The following is a 21,813-nucleotide window of genomic DNA, read 5'->3' on the forward strand; positions in this document are numbered from 1 at the left end:
GGTGGAGGGGCGAATACTGTGGCTGCCGCCAGTGAGGCCGATGAGGACGAAGAGGATGAAGTGGCCAGCTGTGGCGGTGGCTCAAGCAATCGCAACAAAAAACTAAGAGCCCGCGAGCGTGACCCAAATGCTAATGCCAACAACCGGTGCACAAGTCGCATCTCTCCAAGCATTTCACCCGTCTCGAATAGCAGTCGCAAGTCGAGTCCCAAGCGTGAACGCAAACGTACTACGACGACCCCAACTCCAACCTCCTCAACGGGAGCCATAGCCAAGGTTAATTCCGCACCGCCCACCCAAAAGGAGGGAAACTTTTTCAAGCAACAACAATTGTCACCGTCCGCCTCGCACAGGAAATACTCATCGAGCTCCTCGAGCGGAAGTAGCGAACGTTGCCTAAGGGAGTTGGCCACCGGCACTGCCTCCGGGACTATGTTCCCCTTCGATCGCGAGGCCTTGGACTATGAGAGAATACAGCGCGAGTGCTTTGCCCCCAGCTCGACGACAGTCAGCACTAGCAGTGATTCCGATGAGACGGAGAACTGTTCGGTTTATGAGCGTAAATTAAATGTCGACATTTTTCAGCAGTATTCCAGGCTAACCCAACAGGAGCAACAACAACAACAACAGCAGATGCAACAGCAGCAACAACAACAGCAACAGCATCACTATCAGGATAGAGATCGTCCACCGTCCCGCAAGAATTCCAAACGCATACGTCCCGATTCAGTGATACACACAACCATTCGTGAGAATCAACAATATGTGCCCCAATCCGATGCCTTCTATCCGCAAACCAAATCCTCATCCTCCCCCAGCGATCATTCCTATGCGGAGCTCAATAAATTTGATGACATAGCCAACAAGTTTGATCAAATTGCCCCAAATCAAAAACATGGTTCCAGCACCCAGTTAAATCTCCACATGCACAGTCCAGTAGGTAGTGAATCACTTAAGGCTCTAAGTCCCACAGATCTGGACTCTTCCACTCGAAAACGTTCCTTCAAGAGCAAGCACCATCAACATCCGCCACAGCACCAACAGCAGCAGCAACATCAACATCATCATAGCACCAAGCACAAGGAACATCTGGGCGATCAACAGCACTTGGAGTCCATCAATGTCACAGCAAATCCCATGGAGGCAGCAAATGTTTGCAAACAGCCAAGAGCCACCATTGTGGTGCAGCAGGTGAGTCAAGAAAACATATATACATCTCTTTTGTACTATAATCGTAATCTAAGTATTCGATATGCAAAATGGAAAATACTTCTTTTTAGAGTTTTAAATTGTTTTGTGAAATAATTTCCAGAATTGCTGATACATTTTTGTAAAGGAGTAAGTCTAGTTAGGCTAAAAAATAAATTACATATAAAAATTTAGTAAAACAGAATTCTAAAATCTGTAGGAAAATTTGATAAAGAGCGACTATAAGTTGTGGTTTCAGTAAATTGAAGCAAATATAAAGTAGAAATGTTTAGAAAACCCACCATAAAATATCATTATTAAGATTAAAAACTTCTACTCACAAATTGTTCAATGGTTTTCAAATAAAGATTCGTTATATTTTCCCTAAATCCACATTCCCTTAAATTCATTTTTGGTATACTGAAGTGATTGGAAAAACGTAGAAGAAAGTTTTAATAAAGTGTAAAACATGTTAAATATTACACCGAAATTTAGTTTCAATTTTAAAGCGACAATAATTCTATTATTTTTTTTTAACTCGGAATATCAACAATATTTATGTAAAGAATAGATAATTTCTTTATTATTTCTTAATCTTAATTAATTTCTTAAAGAAACTCAATACAACATAATACAATATAATTCAAAAATTAATTCTGACTCCAGTAATATTAAAAATTAATTGATTCCTACAATATAGATCCTAAAAGAAATTAACTTAGTATTGTTGTTGTTTAAAAAATCTGAAACTCTTTAGAGTTTTCGACTTGGTCATTTCTCCTTTTCGTGTTTATTAACAATTTTCTATCAATTTTCTATTCGCTGTGAGCATCTCTAACAAGAAATCATACAATTTCTTATAAAATTGATCAAATCATTTGTTAGAATATAAATCTGATAAATACCAAAACAGTTTATAATATGAAAAGGAAAACAAAAGAAATGAAAACAAACATGGGAAAAGAAAGCTTTTCAGACTAAAAAAGCTATTTTGGTATATAACATTTCAATGCGAGATTTATGATTTTTGGCATAATTGTTTCGATAAATTAGTAGAAATTGATCAAGAAGTCTTTGAAATCAATTTTCTTCTTCAAAATAAAAAAAGCTACCTCAGTGTAAAATTTTTATGGGTTAAATGAAGGAAGCAACTTAACTTACTTTATATTCGCTTTGATCCCTTTGATTAAAGTAAAAGTTCTTTGTAAAGTCAATTATAATGAGCCTCTATTATAACAAAATGAAAAAACTTTTAAAGAGAAAGGATCTTTTGTCAGTTATAGCTGTATAAACAAATATAGATATTTTTATGTAGGGAAATATATGTATATATAGATTTGTCACTTTATAGGTGACTGTTATCAATACAACAAAAAATTTCCACGAACTTAATATATCCAATCGCGAATATAAAAAAAAATTCACTTGGGGGGGAAAACTCTTCTTTCTCTCTTTGTCTGGCCTCTCCAGTCCAAAAAGGAAAAGCTTTTGTCTGTCGCCCACTGCTCTCTTTCTCTCTCATTATTTCTCTCTTGTTCTCTCTGTTGGTATCTCTCTGTCTCTCTGAAAGGAAAAAAGAAAAACTTATCGCAGCTCATAAAAACAACGTGCCGTATGCGATCTGCTTCATTCAAATGTTTACGATCCGCCGCAAAACATCAACCCAAAAAAATAAGAGCAGAAAAATTTACCAAATAATAAAAAGAAGAAAAATAGTATTCAAATTTGACTGCGTAAATAACTCTGAAAACTAAATAGAAAATTTTATGAAAAGTATTGTTTTACCTGTGACTTAATATTATTTGCTGAAAATGTAAACTGTGTGACCAAAATTTGTCTAAACAAAAAGAAAGAAAAGAAATCATAAAAGACTAAATATAAAGTGAAAGTTAAAACATTCTCATATTACATTAGAATATAAATAAAAGACTTATTGAATTTATAAAAGATAATACGATATAATATATAATTATGGCGCCATTCTATAAACGCATCTGCCGCAGCCTGTCCAAGCGTTGCAAAGAGGTAAAGTTGATAATTTTGTTTTTGTTTTGGATATATTTCATTGATATTTCCTCCTGCTAATGGGCTAACAACTAGGTGGCAACAATAATTGTTACATACTTAGTTTAGTTAGATAAGATAACAAAATCAGCCCATTCAATTCAATAACTTTGATCCCTGAACATCATGTATCCCTCTTGTATTGCAATGACGACAATGACGCCAACTCTAATGACTGTGTTTTTCACTTTGCTTGGGGCAAAAAACATGCATAACAATTTGTCGGTTATTCCCACTAAAATTATCTGACTAAAGCATTATTGGTTTACATTTAAAGCACACGAAAACTAGGTGTTTCTAATCAATTCTGTATACCCTGGAAGTTGAAATTAAGTGGCAAGGTATATCTATAGGATTTCCATTTGAAAGTTTTAAGTAAATTAAGTAGTTCGATAGAAAGCTGTTGGTTTGTGACTAATGTATCTCAAAAGGATATAGTTTATAAGGAATATAAACTTTCCTTTTCATTTTCTGTCTTATTCGAAATAACTGAAAAAAACATAAAAAGTTGAAATAAATATAATATCAAATCTAACAATAAGTTATCCAAAAAAATTAAGTAAAATATACATAAGATTATATATATTGCTATAAAAGAAAGAGAGGCAAATACTCTTATCCCTTAGTATCTCTATACTACTTTCTTTCCAATAATATTGATACCAATTTAAGTTATCCTGATAAATTATTATGATTTTTGCTCTTTTAAGTATGATATACAGCAAGTCTTACTACTTATAAATTTTATAAACTACAGAAATACAAAAATATTCAATTTTTTATTTATATTTTATTTAAAACATAGTGGAAAGCTTGAACTTAAAACTCAAAAACCATTTTTTCTTAAAGAAAAGTCGCTGTAAAGCTGTCATTCCTAATATTTTGACTAGGATAGATTTCTTGTTATGAAAGAATTTTAGTTCTTAGTTCTTCATATTTAGTTCTTCTTTAGTAAACTTAAGATTATAAATTTGAATTGAAAAATTTTTTCATATATATATTAGGTTTTGGATTACAAAAAAATATTTTAAATTATTTTAAGAAGTCAGTGCAATAGAATTAATAGATTTCTTCTAAAAAATAATTTGGTACATAACTTATAAATAGATCACATTTCCCCTTCCAATCAATACAATATAATTAGATTAGAGAATTAGGTAACAAGTAAAAATTAATTCTACAATTATGTAATCTGAAAATAGTTTAAAAATTGACTGATTAAATAATATTTGAATAAACTAAAAAGAGGATTTTTCAAATCATTAGTAGAGAAATACAATGCAATTCACTTAAAGAACCTTAAAGTCAGAAACTATACGTGACATTGTGAAGTACTATATTTTAAATACAGTTAAAAATAATCTCAGATATTTCACATTGACATAGTTATCCAATAGAAGTAGATCAAAGCAATATAAGTTTCTCTTTATTATCACAATTACTACAATATTCTTCAATATTGTCAAGGGTATTATTATTACATGTAATTTCTTTTTCATTTTTAAATAATTGAAATGTTGCAACTGCCAGAAGAAACATACATAAGTATATATATATATAGTATCCACACACATACATACATATATTGTTTGTATCTACATATCGTGCCAGGCAGTTGACAGCTGTCAAAATAAACTACCTAGCAGGAAAAACGGCAAAAAAAGAAGAAAAAAATGAAATCTTTATCATGATTTCCAGGCAGAGATGCCCCGCAGACCCAGACCCAGACCGAGACCCAAAAGCCAGTGGTAGATCTAGTATTGGTTGCCCTCACAGATTGTTTATATTTTATATTCGGACTATAGCTTTATTTTGTATTTTATTTTATTTGATTTACTTGTAAACATCAAAATCACAAACAGAAACAAAACAAGTGTGTGCTCTGAGAAATGATCCATCTCACTTCCTCCGCCCCACTCTATCTGTATCTCCATCTCTCTCTCTCCCTCTCTCTCTTTGGCTGTCTAGTTATATCTAGATATTTAACGATTTCCTTATAATTGTCAGTGTGTATGCATTTCTCTCTCTCTCTCCTCATGCGAAATAAAATTCATGAAGATGAATGGAAAATGTATGAACATTTCCTCGTGCAGAGAAAAAACAACAACATATTCTTTATATATATGTATGTACAAATGTAGCAAAAACAATTAAAACCTTATACAATGCAGTCATAATAAATTGAATCTTTAATACAAAATGTACTTTTCATATAATATATATGTGAATTCAAGTCCTTAGATCTTTTTAAATTATTCATTCGGGTGTAAATTTTGTAATTGTTTTGCTTTTGGTTTTCTTTTTTGCTTCAACCTTCTTGGGGGTTTTTCCAAATATATCAACCTATAAATTAGTATCATATATCTTGTCTATCCCCCAACCCAGTTCACTTTTTTCTACTTTTGCCTGCTGCTGCCATTGTTCACCTTCAGGTAATAAAGAACCTCTGAAGTCTTGTGCGAATTATTAGCAAGCACGCACCTCGAATCGAGTCAGGTCTAGCCTTGTGTGTGTGTGTGTATATATATGGGAACTATCTGTTCAGTGCAACACCCCAACCCACCGTATCCAACGATGTGTCCAACCTCCTTTCGCTTAGCCGCCTTCAAAGTAAACATTGAAAGCTTCAAAAACATTTTTGCCATTGTTCATGAATGTTGTTTGTGTTGTTCTTGTTTCCTATTGATTTTGCATTGAGTGGACATGAAAATTGATGTGGGTAGAGCGGAGAGAGGGCGGTGGCGGAGGCGGAGGGAAAATGTGTTAACATGAAAATGCATTTGTTTAGGCCTTGGCTGTCATAAGCAGGCCCAAAGTAAGCAACAGCAAATGCATTTTACTTCATTCCCGCCTCATCCACACACCACACCACACCACACGACCCCACCCCATTTAGCACCCTTACCTATGTTAGCCGTGTCCTTCGCTTGGCAAAAACTTACAAGGAAAACGGGCAAGGAAAATCCAGTCTAATGGCTAAAAAGCAAAAGCAACAGAAAGGAAACCATTTGAAGAGCTTATGTAATTTCATTCCTTTTATTTTTTTTTTAATGTAATCTTAGAAGCCATGATAGAGAGAGCTCGAAAAATCTTTTAAACTTAAATAGCAAGCACAAGAATTTCTATTTAAACTATAAACATATGACTTTTCATTTTTTAAATTTAAGAATAGAAAAAAAGAAGAGAAATGGAATCTATCTTGGTTCTTTGAACTGTGCCACCTGGTCAATTGACCTTCTTTATATTCCCCCCAATTTCGATTTCCAAATTAAATTAATCAATTAATTTAGCTAATTATGCTTGCGAACTTTTCTTAATCACCCCTCAAACCTAGTTGAAGGTCGCAACAAGAAATTTTCGCCCAGTTTTCCAATTTTGAATGGGTCACCCAGTAATTGTATAATTGATAGGTCTACTTTTACCCACTCTCCCAGGCGGTTCATTGACTTTCATTAGCCATTGATTCAGGGTCAACCGTTTGGCCCAAGAATATTGAGCCAAAAAAAATTATTTGCCATAAGTTGTGGTCAAGGCAGCAATTTAGCCAATGGCCAAGCAACAAACCTGCTAATTGCCAAAAGGCAAATAAACTTTTTCTTTTTCTCCCCTCACACACACACACACAGACACACCGAAGAAAACGAGTGAAGAGAAGGAAAATGCTTTTGATTTTTCTTTTTTGGGTTGGCAATTATTAATGATAGTTTTTCGATTAGATTTTAATTGGGCAAATGACCCGATACAAGCGAGCAGACTGGAATATATGTATATAGGAGGGCAGTGTGTTTCTGTGTGGGGCTCACCCACTGACCCTCCCCCATTTTGCCGTTTGTCCTAGAAATTTAAGTGTCATTTATTAACTGATTTATAGGCACAACTGGACGTTGTTTTCCTGATTCTGTTTTTTGCATACTTATTTCTTTAGCTGCTTTTGCTTTTCTTCTTGTATTTTGCTCTACGTTTCTTTCTTCTTCTTCTCTGTATCTCTCTCTATCTCTCTCTCTCTCTCTCTCTATCTCTCTCTCTATCTCTCTCTCTGTCTTTGAGTGAGAATTCATTGACCCCAATTTGTGAGTTGCCGAAGGCTGTTGCATTTGCTGCAGTTCAGCAGAGCCATAAATAAACCTTTGCTATAAATAAACAAACATAGATATATAGATACATATATGTATATGTATGAGTATAGTATAAGTGTGTGTGTGTGTGTGCAGATTCTATAGGCAATTGCATTGTTGCAAGATCTTAACCCAAAAATAGCCATCTGCACGGAAAATTCCAAGCACTGCTGCTAATAGTTTCATTTCACAGAAATGGAAACATTTCCTTTTTTTTTTGCTACAGGTGAATAGACTTTGCACTTTCCATTCATGCACTGGTAGCGTGATCCAACTAACTTGGCCATAAAGGGGGGAAATCATCGCTTATTTGTTAGGCTAGATGAATGCATTCATAAACAATTATTAATTTACTTTGGCAATTGCCAAAAACGAGACAATATGGATTTCATTTATTGCTTATTCATCTGTTTTATTTCAAATGTGATGTAATGATATATCTATATCTTGTGTCCGAAATTTCATTTTTTGGGTCTTATATTTGAATCATTTCATTAGATATAAACTGGCGAACGATTAGGCCAAAAATTATACCAATATGGCTAATATAAACTATTTCAACAAAGTCTTCGCAAAATAATTTTTTAATATTTAACTAATAAGCCAAATATAAATCTAAAAGAGACTTCCTTTACCCTTTTTATCATACTTAAAACAAAATACGTATTTGAACCAAGGATTCAATTCAATACTTCATTGACCCAAGGATTTAATTTCAAGTGCTCAAAGCATAAATTAAGTAGACTTAGAGTTCCTTTGACTTATTAACAGCCCAATTAACATTCAATTAAGACAGAAAGCTAATTATATTCATTTTGGTTTTTTATTAATTTCCAAAAAGAAAGTAGATATAAGGGAAAAGAAAAAGTCTATATTAGGGCGGGTCTCCATTTTAAATGAAAAGAATTCTTAAAAACGTTCATCCAGAAACATAGTGTCGTCCCATCAGCTGCAAAGTATGGATTTAATTTTTGGTATTTTTAAGAATATTTATAAAATTTGTATCCTAATCCTAAGAGTAACATTTAGGGATATTTATGAAATTTGTTTCGTAAATGTATCTTTTCAATAAACTGTACAGATTTCGAATTTGATGTTCACAACAAAGCAACAATATCCATTTTAATAAAACTAAAATTATGTCTGAATACTTTTTTCATAAGAAAAAAAGCTTTACATTAATAAAATTACAAAATTATTTTAGCTTAGGGACAAAAAAAAAAAGGATTAACTAATGGTTCCATATAAAAATCTCTTAAATTCAAAGAAATAATCCTAATCAAGGAAATAAATAAACTCTTTCTTCTAGAAAAATGTACGATTGTTCGCAAATTATTATAACATTTTGAAACATTATAGAAGATTATTTTAATAAAATATTTAAAGTCGTAAGATCAGCAAAAGTTAAATGAGCAATGACACAAGTCTCACTGAAATTGTCTATATAATTCGTAATATTGTTGTAAAATATAAAATATATGAATTTGTGTTAATTCCAATCCGAAAAAAGGATTGTTCCGAATGGTCACCGGAAACAAAAGAAAAAACTGATGCAATGCTTTCCATAAATTTCAAAAGTTTCATTTTTCCAGGTATTTGGGTAACACATTATTTACGATGAAAAAAAGAGAGCATTTCACTGATAATTATCGCACCGATAAATTCGTAATCTATAATAAAAAGTCGATAAAGCGTTGTAATATCAAGCGTTTCAAACGGTCAAAGTAATAAAGATATTTTCCCTAATTTTCCATCTGTTTGTCTATATATTTTTCTCGCTAGCTCTCTTTCTCTCTGTCTCTACTCTTTTGAAATATTATTTTTATAATTTTTTTTCGGGATGATAAAAATAGCCATCTAAACTCCGTCTTCACTCAATTCAAGTGAATTTCACAGACGATTGAACGACGTTTAAAGTGAAAATTGCCAGAGGATAGAAAATATTGTGGTGGGGGCAAAAGGGAAAACCAAACAAGTAATTTACATGATGCCAGGCATAGAATATTTTTATACTTGTTTAGACAAACTAGAAAAGTATTTATAAACCCTTCATTTAAAAGGGGCTGGGAGCAGGTTACCTGCCAGGCAGCCGATTAAAGTGTGAAACTGAACACTGGCAGACGCCTTCTGGCAAATTACCAACTAATTTATGCACATATTTTTGGCATAGTTAGCACTGGAGAAGAGAGTAAACATTTTTCTTCTTTTTTTTGCCAAATTAATGATTTACATTTTGTGTCTGCATTAATTTGCATTGCCCATAAATATGAACAAGAACAAAAACAGAAGCAAACCACTAAAGAAAAAAATTTAAACAATTGCATTCCATAATTGATATAAACAAAAACCTGAGTGGCCGCACGTACGCGCTAACACCAAAAACATTTGACAGTTAAAGTTGATTTTCAATTTGAATTTGAATATTTTTTAATTATCATTTTCCACAATTATTAGTTCATTCAAAGCATGCTTAACATTTCATTTGTCTATTTAAAAAACAAACAATATTTAGCAAAAAAATAAAAACGTACACAAAAAGTTTTCTGTATTTGGAAAAGTCGAAAATTCTATGCTCTTGGTCATGTTAGTGGAAGTTGGAAGGATACAGAATATAATTTTTGTCTCATATGGAAAAGATATTGTCAAACATTCTAATAAAATTATAATACTAAATTAAAGATACATAAATTAAATTATACATTCAACTAAGGTTTACTTAAGATTGTTTTAATAATTGATATATAACTTGCCTTCAGTATACAGCTCCACCTTGGTGTAATTATTCCATATCATATCAAACAGATGCATATATTATATTTAGTTTTAGTACATTTAGTTTTTTGACACTTTACTGAAAACTATCAGCTAAAAACTCAATGTTAATTTATCAAGCAAGGATATATATCTTTACAAATAGAATGATTCGATTCCATTTCTTAAGAAATATACCCTTTTGGCAAGAGCATTGAAAAGCACTAACAGAATGAATATTTTCACACATTTCGATTCGCTATCGTTTGGCTTAATGGTGAAAAGTGATTGGAAACATGAACGCCCCAAAGTATGGAAATCTATGGAACAGATTTTCCTTTTTAGAAAAAAAAAGAATTGTAAAGAATATTGAAAATAAAATTGAAGCTAACTGAATACTCATTAAATTATAAATTTTTGAAAATTACTTTTAAGTGTTCAACAAACTTGTCTCAAATGCTTAGAAAATGTGAATTTTCTAACAAAATAATAGCAAGTTTTCCATTACCAGTTAAGCATTGCTAAATCTACTTAAGAATTACAACTAAATACTATAGACATTAAGACAGCTTAACGACTTCGTCAACAATTACTAGAACTAGTTAAGAATTACAACTAAATGAAGCGAAAGTTAGCCTAAAACTATTACGTTTGACTTATAATTGCTTTCCCAATACATTTATATTAGAAGTTTTAAGTATTTATGTCTAGAAAGACAAGAAGCACCAGAAAGTTCTTTTATTTAAATTTTCCATTAAAAAATTTGCTTTGTGCTTACCTAAACTTTCAAAGTTAAGCTTGTACAATAGCAAAAACTTTAACTTTAACTTTTTAAACTTACTTGCAATGAATAATTTAATTAAATTTTCATAGATTTGCTTTAGTCTCTTTGGTGTTTAAAGAGTTTATCTTATCTCAAACTACCCTAGACTACCAACTGTTTCTGTTTACAAATGTTTTATTATTGTATCTTTTTTTAAGTCTTTGCTAGCAGCATGTGTGGGCAATATATGTAGTAAAAGATTCTTTGACATTTCTCCTGTTCTCTCGTTGGACTCGGTTCTCGTTATCGTTTTATGACCCAGCTCAGTTTGAGATTTAATTTCCGATTGAAAGCAATCAAATTTATCAGGCCAAATGTGTATCAGTCTATTCAGTGGCATCTCAACATAATCGCTCCCAGAAGTGTTCATGACCGAAAGAGAAACTTTTCTTTTCTCTTGTGGCCACTTGAAACAGATTTGATATAGACAGAGAGAGAGAAGCAAGCAGTGAAAAGGGGGAGGGATCAGTCTGGGTGTTAATGAAAGGTAACTTAGAAGTATAGAAGGCCACATAGCAGACGACAGGGAACACTCATTAAAGACAACCACACACACTCACACACACACACACAAATTCATCCTATTAATTAGTAGTGCAAAAAAGTTTTTCTTAGCTATTTTTCTTCCTTTTTTTTCGTTTTGGTTGTGGCTGCTTTTGTCAGGCCTGCCAATAAAATATACAAATTAATTTCACCATTTTGGGCCAAATAAATTATCCCTCCACAAAAACAGGTAAAACTTTGATGCGTGTGTGTGTGTGTGTTTGAGTGTGTTTGGTGTAATAATTTATGGTAAAAGTTTTTTTGCTGCTTACGTAAATTTCAAGATAATTTGTACCTGCTTGAAATTTATTCGTTTCTTTCGACTTGTAGACAAAACAAAATTTGAAATTAGCCAAAAAAAAAAGTTGTTCAAGTGAATTATGCAAAATACAAATTTTTGCAAAAAAATTATTTTCTATAGATATTTATTTTTTTTTTTTTAACAATAATCGTAGTCGATTGCATTGAAATATCTTTGGCAAAGTTAAGCAAATTGCCAAAAGCAGTAATAGACCCTCATTAGACTCATTTAGAGTGGGCTAATGTAGGTTAAGTGGTGGGGGGGAGAAAACGCAGAGATTTGTACTAAGCACTTTTATTGTGTGGTGGGGTGGGGGTTGGGAGAGGAGTTGAAAAAGTATTTGGCAAACACGCAAAGCCATTCAATTTGCCTACCCCTGAGCCAAAGGGCCCAAAATGAAAGAAAAGAAAGGGAAATATCCTTGGTGTGAATAAAGTTATCTAGGCATGAACAATTCTCACTAAAGTATTCGGTTTCATTTTTGCTTTCGCTTTTAGCCTTCACTTAGTTTGGACAATACAGTGGAAACGTTGCTGATTAAAAACGAGGGAGATTTCATCAGTGTGGAGCAGGGCAAAGAATTGACAGCGGCCGCAGCGAATGCCCGTAAACGTAACTCACAACAATTGACTCACCATCCGCATGGAGGACATCATCAGCATCAGCATCATCCGCATTCACATCAGCAGCAGCATCATCATCAGCAGCAGCAACACCAACAACAACAACAACAACACAAGCGGGATGAGAATATGAGGCAACTGTTGGATGTAACCAATACGCTGACCATTGAGGAGCTAAGAGATTTTGAAATGCGGTAAGCTAAACACAAAAACTCAAACTCAATATATGTAGTAAAAGATTCTTTGACATTTCTCCTGTTCTCTCGTTGGACTCGGTTCTCGTTATCGTTTTATGACCCAGCTCAGTTTGAGATTTAATTTCCGATTGAAAGCAATCAAATTTAAATTGCTTTAGCTTTTTCTCTCTTCTCTTCTTTTGCGTTTTCTTCATTCGCTTTTTACGGTCATCAGTTAAATTTTCTTCTTTTTCTGATTATATTACCCATACGACCTGTTGGTCGATACGTAGTTTCTTAGCCTGCAGTTAAAATGTTGAAATTGATTATGGTCAACAGAGGGAGAAAGAGAGATCGAAAGCTGACTAGGCAAAAATCCACCTGAGATGAGTTGAGAAGGATGACTATGATGCATCGATGGAATCTTGATTAAGTCACCTTGCCAAATGGCAACTAAAATATACATACGTACTTGTTCTTGAAATTTAAAGCATATTTTAGCCATGCATGTACGTATGTGAGATGCCTGAAAATCAAGGCTCTAATGGCTTTCACTTACTTATGCATTGTTGCGTGCCAGGATATCGTTTCATTTGGTTTCATTCTCTCTTTTTTTTTGCTTTTTGTTTGTCACGTTGCCAACAATTTAGCACCCTGTTGACCATGTAATTGAGGCTAAAACAGTTGCTCAAGGACCCAAACACACGTGACTTTGACTTTAGCTTATATTTAATGTCCTTCTTCTGTCTACCCCTCTGTAGCTATGGCTCACCTCATCACAGCCGCTCACAATCTGTTAAGATGCCCGGAAGTCGTGCCTCTGGACGACCAAATCAATTGTGTTTACCCCAACAAAGATCTCGGTAAGTTCCCCACAACCAATGATTAGGCTAATCTCTTGTTAATCTTTCTCTTTTTTTTGTCATGCTTAGAGTGGCTTCGATGCCTAATACTGGCGTTGAGGAGGAATACTATAGATTGCGTCATTTCTCCATAACGGGCAAGGGTGTGGTTAATCGTGGTGATTCCCTAAAGAGTCGTCGCAGTCGTTCCAATAATAGTGTGGCAAGTTCAAATTCCAGCACAGAGCATTTAACAGCCCAACAGCAGCAGCAGCAACAACAACAGCAACAACAACAATTGCCAGCTCCAACCTCAACATCAGCCAGAACATCATTGGCCTCCAGTCGAGAGAGCAGCACATCCAATCCCGGCAATGGTCCCTACAGGTAAGTTTTGTGTTTTACCACAATCTAAACGAATTGAATCAAATCGATCATTGTCACTTTCTATTGCCTTTCAGAGTCCTGATGCTCGGTGGCCCGGCAGTGGGTAAAAGTTCATTGGTCTCACAGTTTATGACCTCAGAGTATTTGCATGCCTATGACACAAGTATTGGTGAGTTGAGATACAGTTTTCTAATCTATTTGTTGATAGTTTCCCATTAAAAAAATAAATATATCCTGTGATGAGTCCTGCATTAGCTGACCCGTGTTGTTAATCCCACCGCCATGGATTTGCACTGCATTAACCCCATCCAATGTGTCCAATGTGTCTCTGTGTGTGTGTCTAGTGGTTTGTCTGGTTTCCCCCCGTCATGACCCTGCCCAGTCCATTTGTGTGTGTTTGATTGTTTGTTGTGTTTTGCGATTTTTTTTTTTATTTCTTTGTATTTCATTTTGTTTGTTGCCCTGGCATTTTCCAATTCTATCTCCGTCTCTCTTTCTCTCTCTCTTTGTGTCTTTGCCATTTTTTTTCCCAAAATTTATTTTGGCGTTTTATGAGTTCCTCGCATGGAAAATTGTGGAAAACACACAGAACAGTTTATGTTTTATTTATATTTTTTTTCAAGTTCAAATTGAAAGAGAAAAATGGAAATTTTTGTTGTTTTTTTATGTTTCTTTTTGGAGTGAATGGTCTAATGATCAAATATGGGCAAACAAATATCGGAAAAAAACAACAACATCCTTACATAAATATGCAAATCAGTTGCACACTGCAAAATTGTGATTCTTTGTCGTCACGCCAAACTAGAAAAAAAAACAAATTAGCTAAACCCCCACCCACTCCCCCCCTCTTGTGATATTTTTATCGAATTTTTTGTAAATCTTTGTGTGTGATATTTATCTGTGTTCTCTCTCTTTCTATCTCGCATCATCTCGAACAACAACAAAAAACTAACCTCATTGAAAACAAAAACAAACAAACCAAAAAAAATAAAAACCAACACATTTAAAACACAAAATATCTTCGAAAATTTAACGCAAATCAGATCTAGGCAACTCTGATATACGCATACATATTGAAAAAGCCGCTGACGGTAAAAAGAAACAAAATCCAACAAAATATAAATAAAAACAAAAATCAAATAAGAAAAAAAAAAATCACAAAATATTTTTAACTATTTAATAATATTTATTCCAAATACTTATTACTTATGCTACTCAACTGCTTACAAAATTACAAAAAATAAAAATTATTCTAGAATATACTTCGTTCTAACGAAGTTTTGATACCCTTGCATATATTATACTAAATATAGTTTTGCTTGATTTCATACTTGAATTGTTTATTTTACTTTCCCTATGAAAATTATATTATGAGTTGTTCCTGCAAGTTTTAAACTGTAATCAAATCTTATGGGAATATAAACTATTATAATATTATGAAGATGTCTCAGAGCATTGTATTCATATTTCCAGGATTCTACAATTTTCATTTTTAATACCCCTATCTCAAGACATTTTCTTTATATTAATTTGCTTGTCCGATTGGTTTGAATTAGTCTAAACCTATTAGTTTCAAATCTTGGCAAGATTACACCAGTGGCTTATCTATGACTGTAAATAGGGGAAAAGTAGTCCCATAAAATATGCAATAAGCAAGCAGGAATCGCTTTTTACAACCTATGAAGAAATTTCGGAATAAAAAACAATTTTTGAAGCCATAATTGATTATAGCGATATTTTAGATTACAAGGCATATGAAAAATTATAAATTTGTTTAAGATACTGAGTACTTGTCCATATTGCCTACTTTAAGGGGTAATGTTCCCCTATTTCGCAGACCTAGATTCAACAATGGATTACAAAGCCCATGGCCCGCCTTTTAATGCTTAAACTAGTTGAGGATTACAAATAAATGTCTCCAAAAAGGCTTCGTAGAATGAATAAGTAAAAACAATTTAGGGGCCTCTTAAAACTTAATAATATTGCCTACAACTAAACTTAAAATTTAAAAGCTATAGGTAGTATTAAGATTGGCTGTAATTTCTAAATACAGCAGAATTTTTGAATAATAAATAAATAAATAAATAACGTATAATTACTTATAATTATCTGCAAGGGTATCAACAAAAGACCAATTCAAAATTTCCACTTATAATTAGCATAGAAAATTGCATTTAAGCGTTGCGTTTTTTTTTTCTTCCTGTGTACCTACATATATCCAAAAAAATTCAATTCGATTTACTTAAGTATCTACTACTCTTTGATCCTAAATCTTTTAAACGACACGTACACACTCTCTCTCACACTCACACACCCCGTCCTTTGGAACACATCCACACAGTCCACTGTCACACAATGAATCCCTTGCTTCTAAGCCAAATAATTAGGCCAAGCGGCTTATAAGAACAAAAGGCCTAAAAGTAGTTTCCGCTTCCTCTCTACCCACCATTACTCTCTCACTCTCCTCCAATATTCTCCGATACGCACCGCAGTCTGGCTAAAACAAACAAAACAATCGATTGTTGAATCATTTCGATTTCAGCTTTTGTTTCTTGATTTGATTTATGACTATTTGTTGGGAAACGTTATTTTTTGTTCAAACATAATTAATATTTAAGGCCATTAGGTGGCTAGGCGTTTTGATTTTGATTCAGATTCTTAATTGATTCCCCCCCTTCATGCAGTCGAGGACCTAGCATACAGACGAATTAGAATTCGTTGCCATAAATTCATTTCAAAAATTCAATTATTATTCGTTTCATTTAAATGGAGAAGAGGCATTGACATAGCAAATAATATAATATATTTAATCACATCCAATCAGCTTATGCGGTTATTGAAAACAGAAGGCACATATTTTTACCATAAGCTTTTTACACTGAAAAATGTTAACTAAAACTTAAAAATGAAGAACTATTTCAAGTTTAAGAAACATATTTGAATAGGTCAGTGTTAAGTATATTATCTCAGGGAAATGAGTTTTGTCTTAGCATACTTTTAGGAACTTTAAAATTTAACAACTGAGATAGTTGAGTTTTTGCCTAACATACTTTTGGGAGCCCAAAAACTTTAAATCCCAAAGAAGGCAACTCCAAAAGTTGTTTTTGTAATTAAGTAGAGAATTGTTGAAAGTAAAAGAGTTTAAAACTGAAAATTTGATTCTGATATTAATCGATCTGGTAGAGTCAATGAATGGAAAAAGTTATATTGTGGCATACTTTTAGGAACTTTAATGTTTACAACATTGAGATTTCACTTTATTGAGAGACTTGTTGTAAGTTTTATTAGTCTAAAAGTTTTGAAATTTATGATTTCTTAAAGGGTCAAAAGTATTCGCACAATTATGGGAAAAAATAACTTACTTTTTATTTTTTTGTCAAGTGTACACTTGTGGCTTTTGTCATAAGAGTTGAAGTGTTTTCTCTTCCCATTTGGTTTTTAATTAAAAATGCTAAATGAATAATATGAGACATGCACACCACACACATACACACACACACACTCACACATGTAAACATACAACCACAAATACATTGCACACACAGTGAAAGCACTTGCCATATTGCATATCATAGCATACCTTTGGGGGCAATTCAAATGCTGCAAATGCATTCGTCCTGTTTTCTTTTTTTTTTTGGTTTTTTTGGGTGGTTGGGAAGTATTTTCCCATTTCGAATATGTGAAATTCCAAACCCAAGCATGCATTCGCAAAACTCAAAATATGAAAAATTCCTAGTTCCAAAAACCGAAATTGGAATGCCAATTCAACACTTGTACATAGCTCAAAACCACACGCCATGAACTAATCCTAATGTAATATTTCGATAACTAAAAACCAACAAAAATATTTCTCTGTATAAAGTTATGCACTTTCCAAATGTTATTTATTTATTTTTGCATATTCATTGGCCATTAATACATATACTTTCTAACTAATATTCAGCTATGGCTATGTTTCCATTTTCTGTGGTTTTTCAATTATAATTGAGACGAGTATCTAACTATTTATTAAATATTATTACATATCTGTGTGTATATATAGATGATGAATCTGGTGAGAAGGCCGTATCAGTATTACTCAGTGGCGAGGAATCCGAATTGATATTCATTGATCATGGCTATACCGATATGACGGTAAGTACACAAACATTTATCATAGTAGTAAATCCTAAAAGGGCGAAAGTTGAGTGGGTTAAGCCAAAAACTTTAAGGTCAATCGCACTCAATTTATGTAGCTGTCTGTCTGTGTGTGAGTGTCTGTGTGTGGCATTTTCATAATGCCATTAACATGCACAGGAGCCACCAGCATCAGCATCATTCCCATCAGTCCATCCACTATGTAGGATATACATAGCAGAAAACGGAAAAAAAACAAGCTCTCAGCACTCTCAGTTCAGCACTCAACCTCACTCAATGTCATTTTGTTGTTGTCCTCTTTCCCTTTCAACACACTCACACTCACACACACACACATATACACATACAGCCGGATGAATGCTTGACCAACTATGATCCGCATGGCTATTGCGTCATCTATTCAGCCGCGGACCGGAGCAGCTTCAATATAGCCGAACAGGTGCTTCAAATTCTATGGACCAATCAGAATATAGCACAGAAAGCAGTCATATTGGTATCGAACAAAGCGGATTTGGCCAGGAGTCGTTTGGTTACATCTGAAGGTAAGCTCAATTGGCTTTTAACAACTAACCAAATAGATGGACATAAGAGAGTTCATATATATATACATATATATACATTTATAACAAAAAGTGTAGTAAGCTCTTATAAAGGCAATGCAGAATAGAAAATGTTTTTTGTCAGACTTTTAAAAGCAAAGCAAAGCAAACTGATTTCTAATGTTTATGCTTTGCATAGAAACTATAGAGAAGAGAATAAAGACTAACTATATATTCCTTATCTAAAATCAAACAGCTCTATCAATTATTGCCCAATACTTTCAAGAAAAGAGCAAGACAAGGGTATTAAATGACGATTTAGTAAAAATTAAGTTTTTTTACACGGAAAATATTAAAAATCTCAAATAACCCTAACTTTGTGAACCTGTAATAGTGCCAATTTTCGACCGATTTATATATCAGTTTATGCACCAGAATTTAAACTTTCAGTTTGCATTAAAACCTCTAAAACTAAAATGTTCTCTATCATCGTCTCCGTCATCAGTCTAGGACCCATTTGATGTGTTACTTTGAAAATCAATAACTGGACAGTTTTCATCTTGATATCCATGTATCTTTTCAATCATTAATAAATCGTATTAAGTGCTTACTTCCATGAATATATTATGACCTTTGGATTCTTAAAGTAGTTAGTAAGTCAAGCCAAGCTTCGTCTTTAAAAAGCGTCACACAGCATACTAAAATTGATCGAATGCAACCATGTAGATTAAAAATTAATCGATTAATAACTCCTCTCTATCTAACTTCTTCTTCCCTAATTCAACCGAAGGCTCCCAAATTGATCTTTTTTTACAATTAGTAAGAACAATAATAACAAGATTAATTTGTGAAATTCCTTAAAAAGTGAATAGAATATGTAACATTTTCCAGGGTAACTAAAAGTCGACTACCACCACTAAGAGTTGTCTCTCACTTTGTCTAAGAAATTCAATATTTTTTGTGTTAAATTGCATTTATGGTTTTAATGGTCGCTTAAGTAAGGTAAAGTTTTTGCCATTTTTTTTTTGTTTTTTATCAGGGGGGGTAAAGGAAATTGTTTCGGCTCAAAGCCAAAAAAAAGATGAGAGTAAAGAAAAATTGATTACATTTTTTTTGTTGCTCCTTAGGCATGTGGTTTTTGTCCCCCCAAAGTCCCTTCCACTCACTCACACTGCTGTGTCCCTTAAGCCTATTGTTGTACTTAGCTTAGGGGAAGTTACTCCTAAAGGCCCTCCATCCTAAATTCATAAAGTATTTATAGAATTTTTCATGCTTTAGTTATGTGAAGAGCAAAAATGTTGCGAAATTTTCATAATCATCGTTTCGAACACACAGCAATAGCAAATGGAATTAAGTGAATTTGAATTTGAATTTAGAGACTAGAGAGACACGAAAAAAATTTCATGTACAAAATTCTTGGCCTCCCCATTTAAAACTTTGGCTTAAGAGCTTTTGGCAAACAGTATTTTTGTTGTTGTTTTTAATTGCTAGTCCTCCTGCCGTTGAAATCATTTAAGAGCCCCTTCATACAATTTTAATTTGTTTGTCCCCACTTTTCATTAGAAGTTTTACCTTTTTGCTGCCCTTCTTCTTTTTGTTGTTAGCATTGCCTGTTGTTTCTGGCATACTTAATGATGTTTGGCAAAATTATATTTAATTGAAATGAATTTGCGAGAGAAAGAGAGAGAGAAAGAGAGAGCAAAGTTTCGCCCACTTTGTGTACCTTTTTGACCGTGTGCTAAAAGGGTACATTAAAGTCGTTGAGAAGTATAAAACTAAAAGAAACTCTCTGACATCCTTTGCGGATTATATATTCTCTCTAAGTATCAAAAGGAAACCCTACGAACTCTTTTTTGAATAGAAGTACCAGTAAACTTGTGCCTAGCATACTTTTGGGGGTTAAAAATGCACTAATTTGGCAATAAATCAATTCAAACTCTAAGTTTTCACTGCGAGTTGAAGGGAATTTCAAGTTCGTATTGTTGACTTGCTACCAGGATTCCATTTTCAGTTGCCAATGTTTACTTTTAATTAGGCTTATTTCTTTTGTCGTGGTGCAAGTTGAATGCTTAAAGCGTGTGTAGGATTTTTAATAAAACGAGAAATAAGTATAACGTACAAACATGGGCTATCAAAATCTAATAAAAGGCGAAAGCGTAGAACAACTTTCGGCACATCGTTAATAAAATTTGTCATAAAAGCCAATGTCAATGGCAAAAATCCGGGATGTTGGGCCCAGTGACAAAATATATGAGTGAAAGAAACTCAAGGGCGGGGCAAAGCCAATGGCATGGGATGGGATGTAAGGCGAGTGGATGCTTCAGATTTTTACGACAAGTGTTTTGCGCCAGACGTGTCCAAGTTTTTGTTGATTCTGGTTTTTATGATGCACCTTGGGAGAGTTAACTGAGTTAACTAAGCGAAGTCATTCGATTTGATTAACTAACAGAGAGCTTAAGCATAGAGGCTACAGAGATTTACCATTATTCCAAGCATACTTACTTTTATTTCATATTTTAATAACATTTTTCCCATTACTTCCTTCCCTTTTTTTTGCAGAGGGCAAGGCCATGGCCACGGCGTATGACTGTAAATTTATAGAAACTTCGGTGGGCATTAATCACAATGTGGATGAGTTGCTGGTGGGTCTGCTGTCGCAGATACGTCTTAAGTTAGAGAATCCCGAAAAGTCAAGGTGAGTTACAGCAAAGAATACTATTTTACATATGATTTAAATATTTATTCTTACAGGGATCTATTCCGTAAGCGCTCTATCCGCAAATCAAAGCGTCGCGCCTGCTCTCCACTCAGTGCTGGCTGTCTGAATGCCAATACTCCATTGGGTCCTCTGTCAGGACCTCTGGGCGAAGGAGCTGGTACACCACCAGGCAGTGCCCACAGCAGGTAACTTAAACTTGAAAAAATTCTAAATAGAAAAGAAAATATATTTATCTGCACCTTTTGTCCTTTGCAGTCCTCGCAAATATCGCGGTTCTCGTACTTCCACCAGTCTTAAGGTCAAAGGTCTATTGGGACGCGTCTGGACGAGAGATTCCAAGTCCAAAAGCTGTGAGAATCTCCATGTTCTCTAAGCAGCTTGAGAGAATTTTGTTTATTTCTACAAATTTTGGTTTTCAAAATTGAAACAAAACAAAAAACAAAAGAAATTACCAATAGACTCCTTTCATTTGGGTTTCTTTAAGTGCCCGAAGATTTTGTAAATATTGTATTTTTATGCTTTAAAATTACATTTATTTTCTAAGAATCTTATGTACCTAATTTTAGTTTATTTATAAAAAACACAAAAAAAATATATATACATTT

General features: G+C 33.6%; 1 protein-coding gene across 2 annotated transcripts; it reads left to right on the top strand.

The window, feature by feature from the left end:
* Positions 1-3,136: 3,136 nt before the first annotated feature.
* On the top strand, positions 3,137-21,786 carry LOC6638423. Of its 2 annotated transcripts, XM_047009517.1 has the most exons (11): positions 3,137-3,213; positions 12,283-12,602; positions 13,346-13,447; positions 13,517-13,813; positions 13,888-13,982; positions 14,857-14,904; positions 17,856-17,947; positions 18,300-18,492; positions 21,049-21,184; positions 21,241-21,393; positions 21,464-21,786. In XM_047009517.1, exons 1-11 carry the CDS (start codon positions 3,160-3,162, stop codon positions 21,579-21,581), a joined length of 1,608 nt encoding a protein of 535 aa, XP_046865473.1. In that variant the 5' UTR covers positions 3,137-3,159; the 3' UTR covers positions 21,582-21,786. The 2 variants fall into 2 exon arrangements, with proteins under 2 accessions (XP_046865473.1, XP_046865474.1); XM_047009518.1 differs by lacking the exon at positions 14,857-14,904 and having other exon boundaries at positions 3,138-3,213.
* The last annotated feature ends 27 nt before the right edge of the window (positions 21,787-21,813 follow it).

The sequence above is a fragment of the Drosophila willistoni genome, assembly GCF_018902025.1.
Source record: "Drosophila willistoni isolate 14030-0811.24 chromosome 2L unlocalized genomic scaffold, UCI_dwil_1.1 Seg139, whole genome shotgun sequence".
In the NCBI taxonomy this organism is placed as follows: domain Eukaryota; kingdom Metazoa; phylum Arthropoda; class Insecta; order Diptera; family Drosophilidae; genus Drosophila; species Drosophila willistoni.

What these genes read in the sequence shown, in the direction of transcription:
- LOC6638423 (XM_047009517.1), top strand. Translation starts at nt 3,160, where the DNA reads ATGGCGCCATTCTATAAACGCATCTGCCGCAGCCTGTCCAAGCGTTGC. An exon ending in TATTGAAAAAGCCGCTGACG is followed by an intron (nt 14,905 to 17,855) that starts GTAAAAAGAAAC and finishes GTGTATATATAG; the next exon opens with ATGATGAATCTGGTGAGAAG. An exon ending in CCAGGCAGTGCCCACAGCAG is followed by an intron (nt 21,394 to 21,463) that starts GTAACTTAAACT and finishes TGTCCTTTGCAG; the next exon opens with TCCTCGCAAATATCGCGGTT.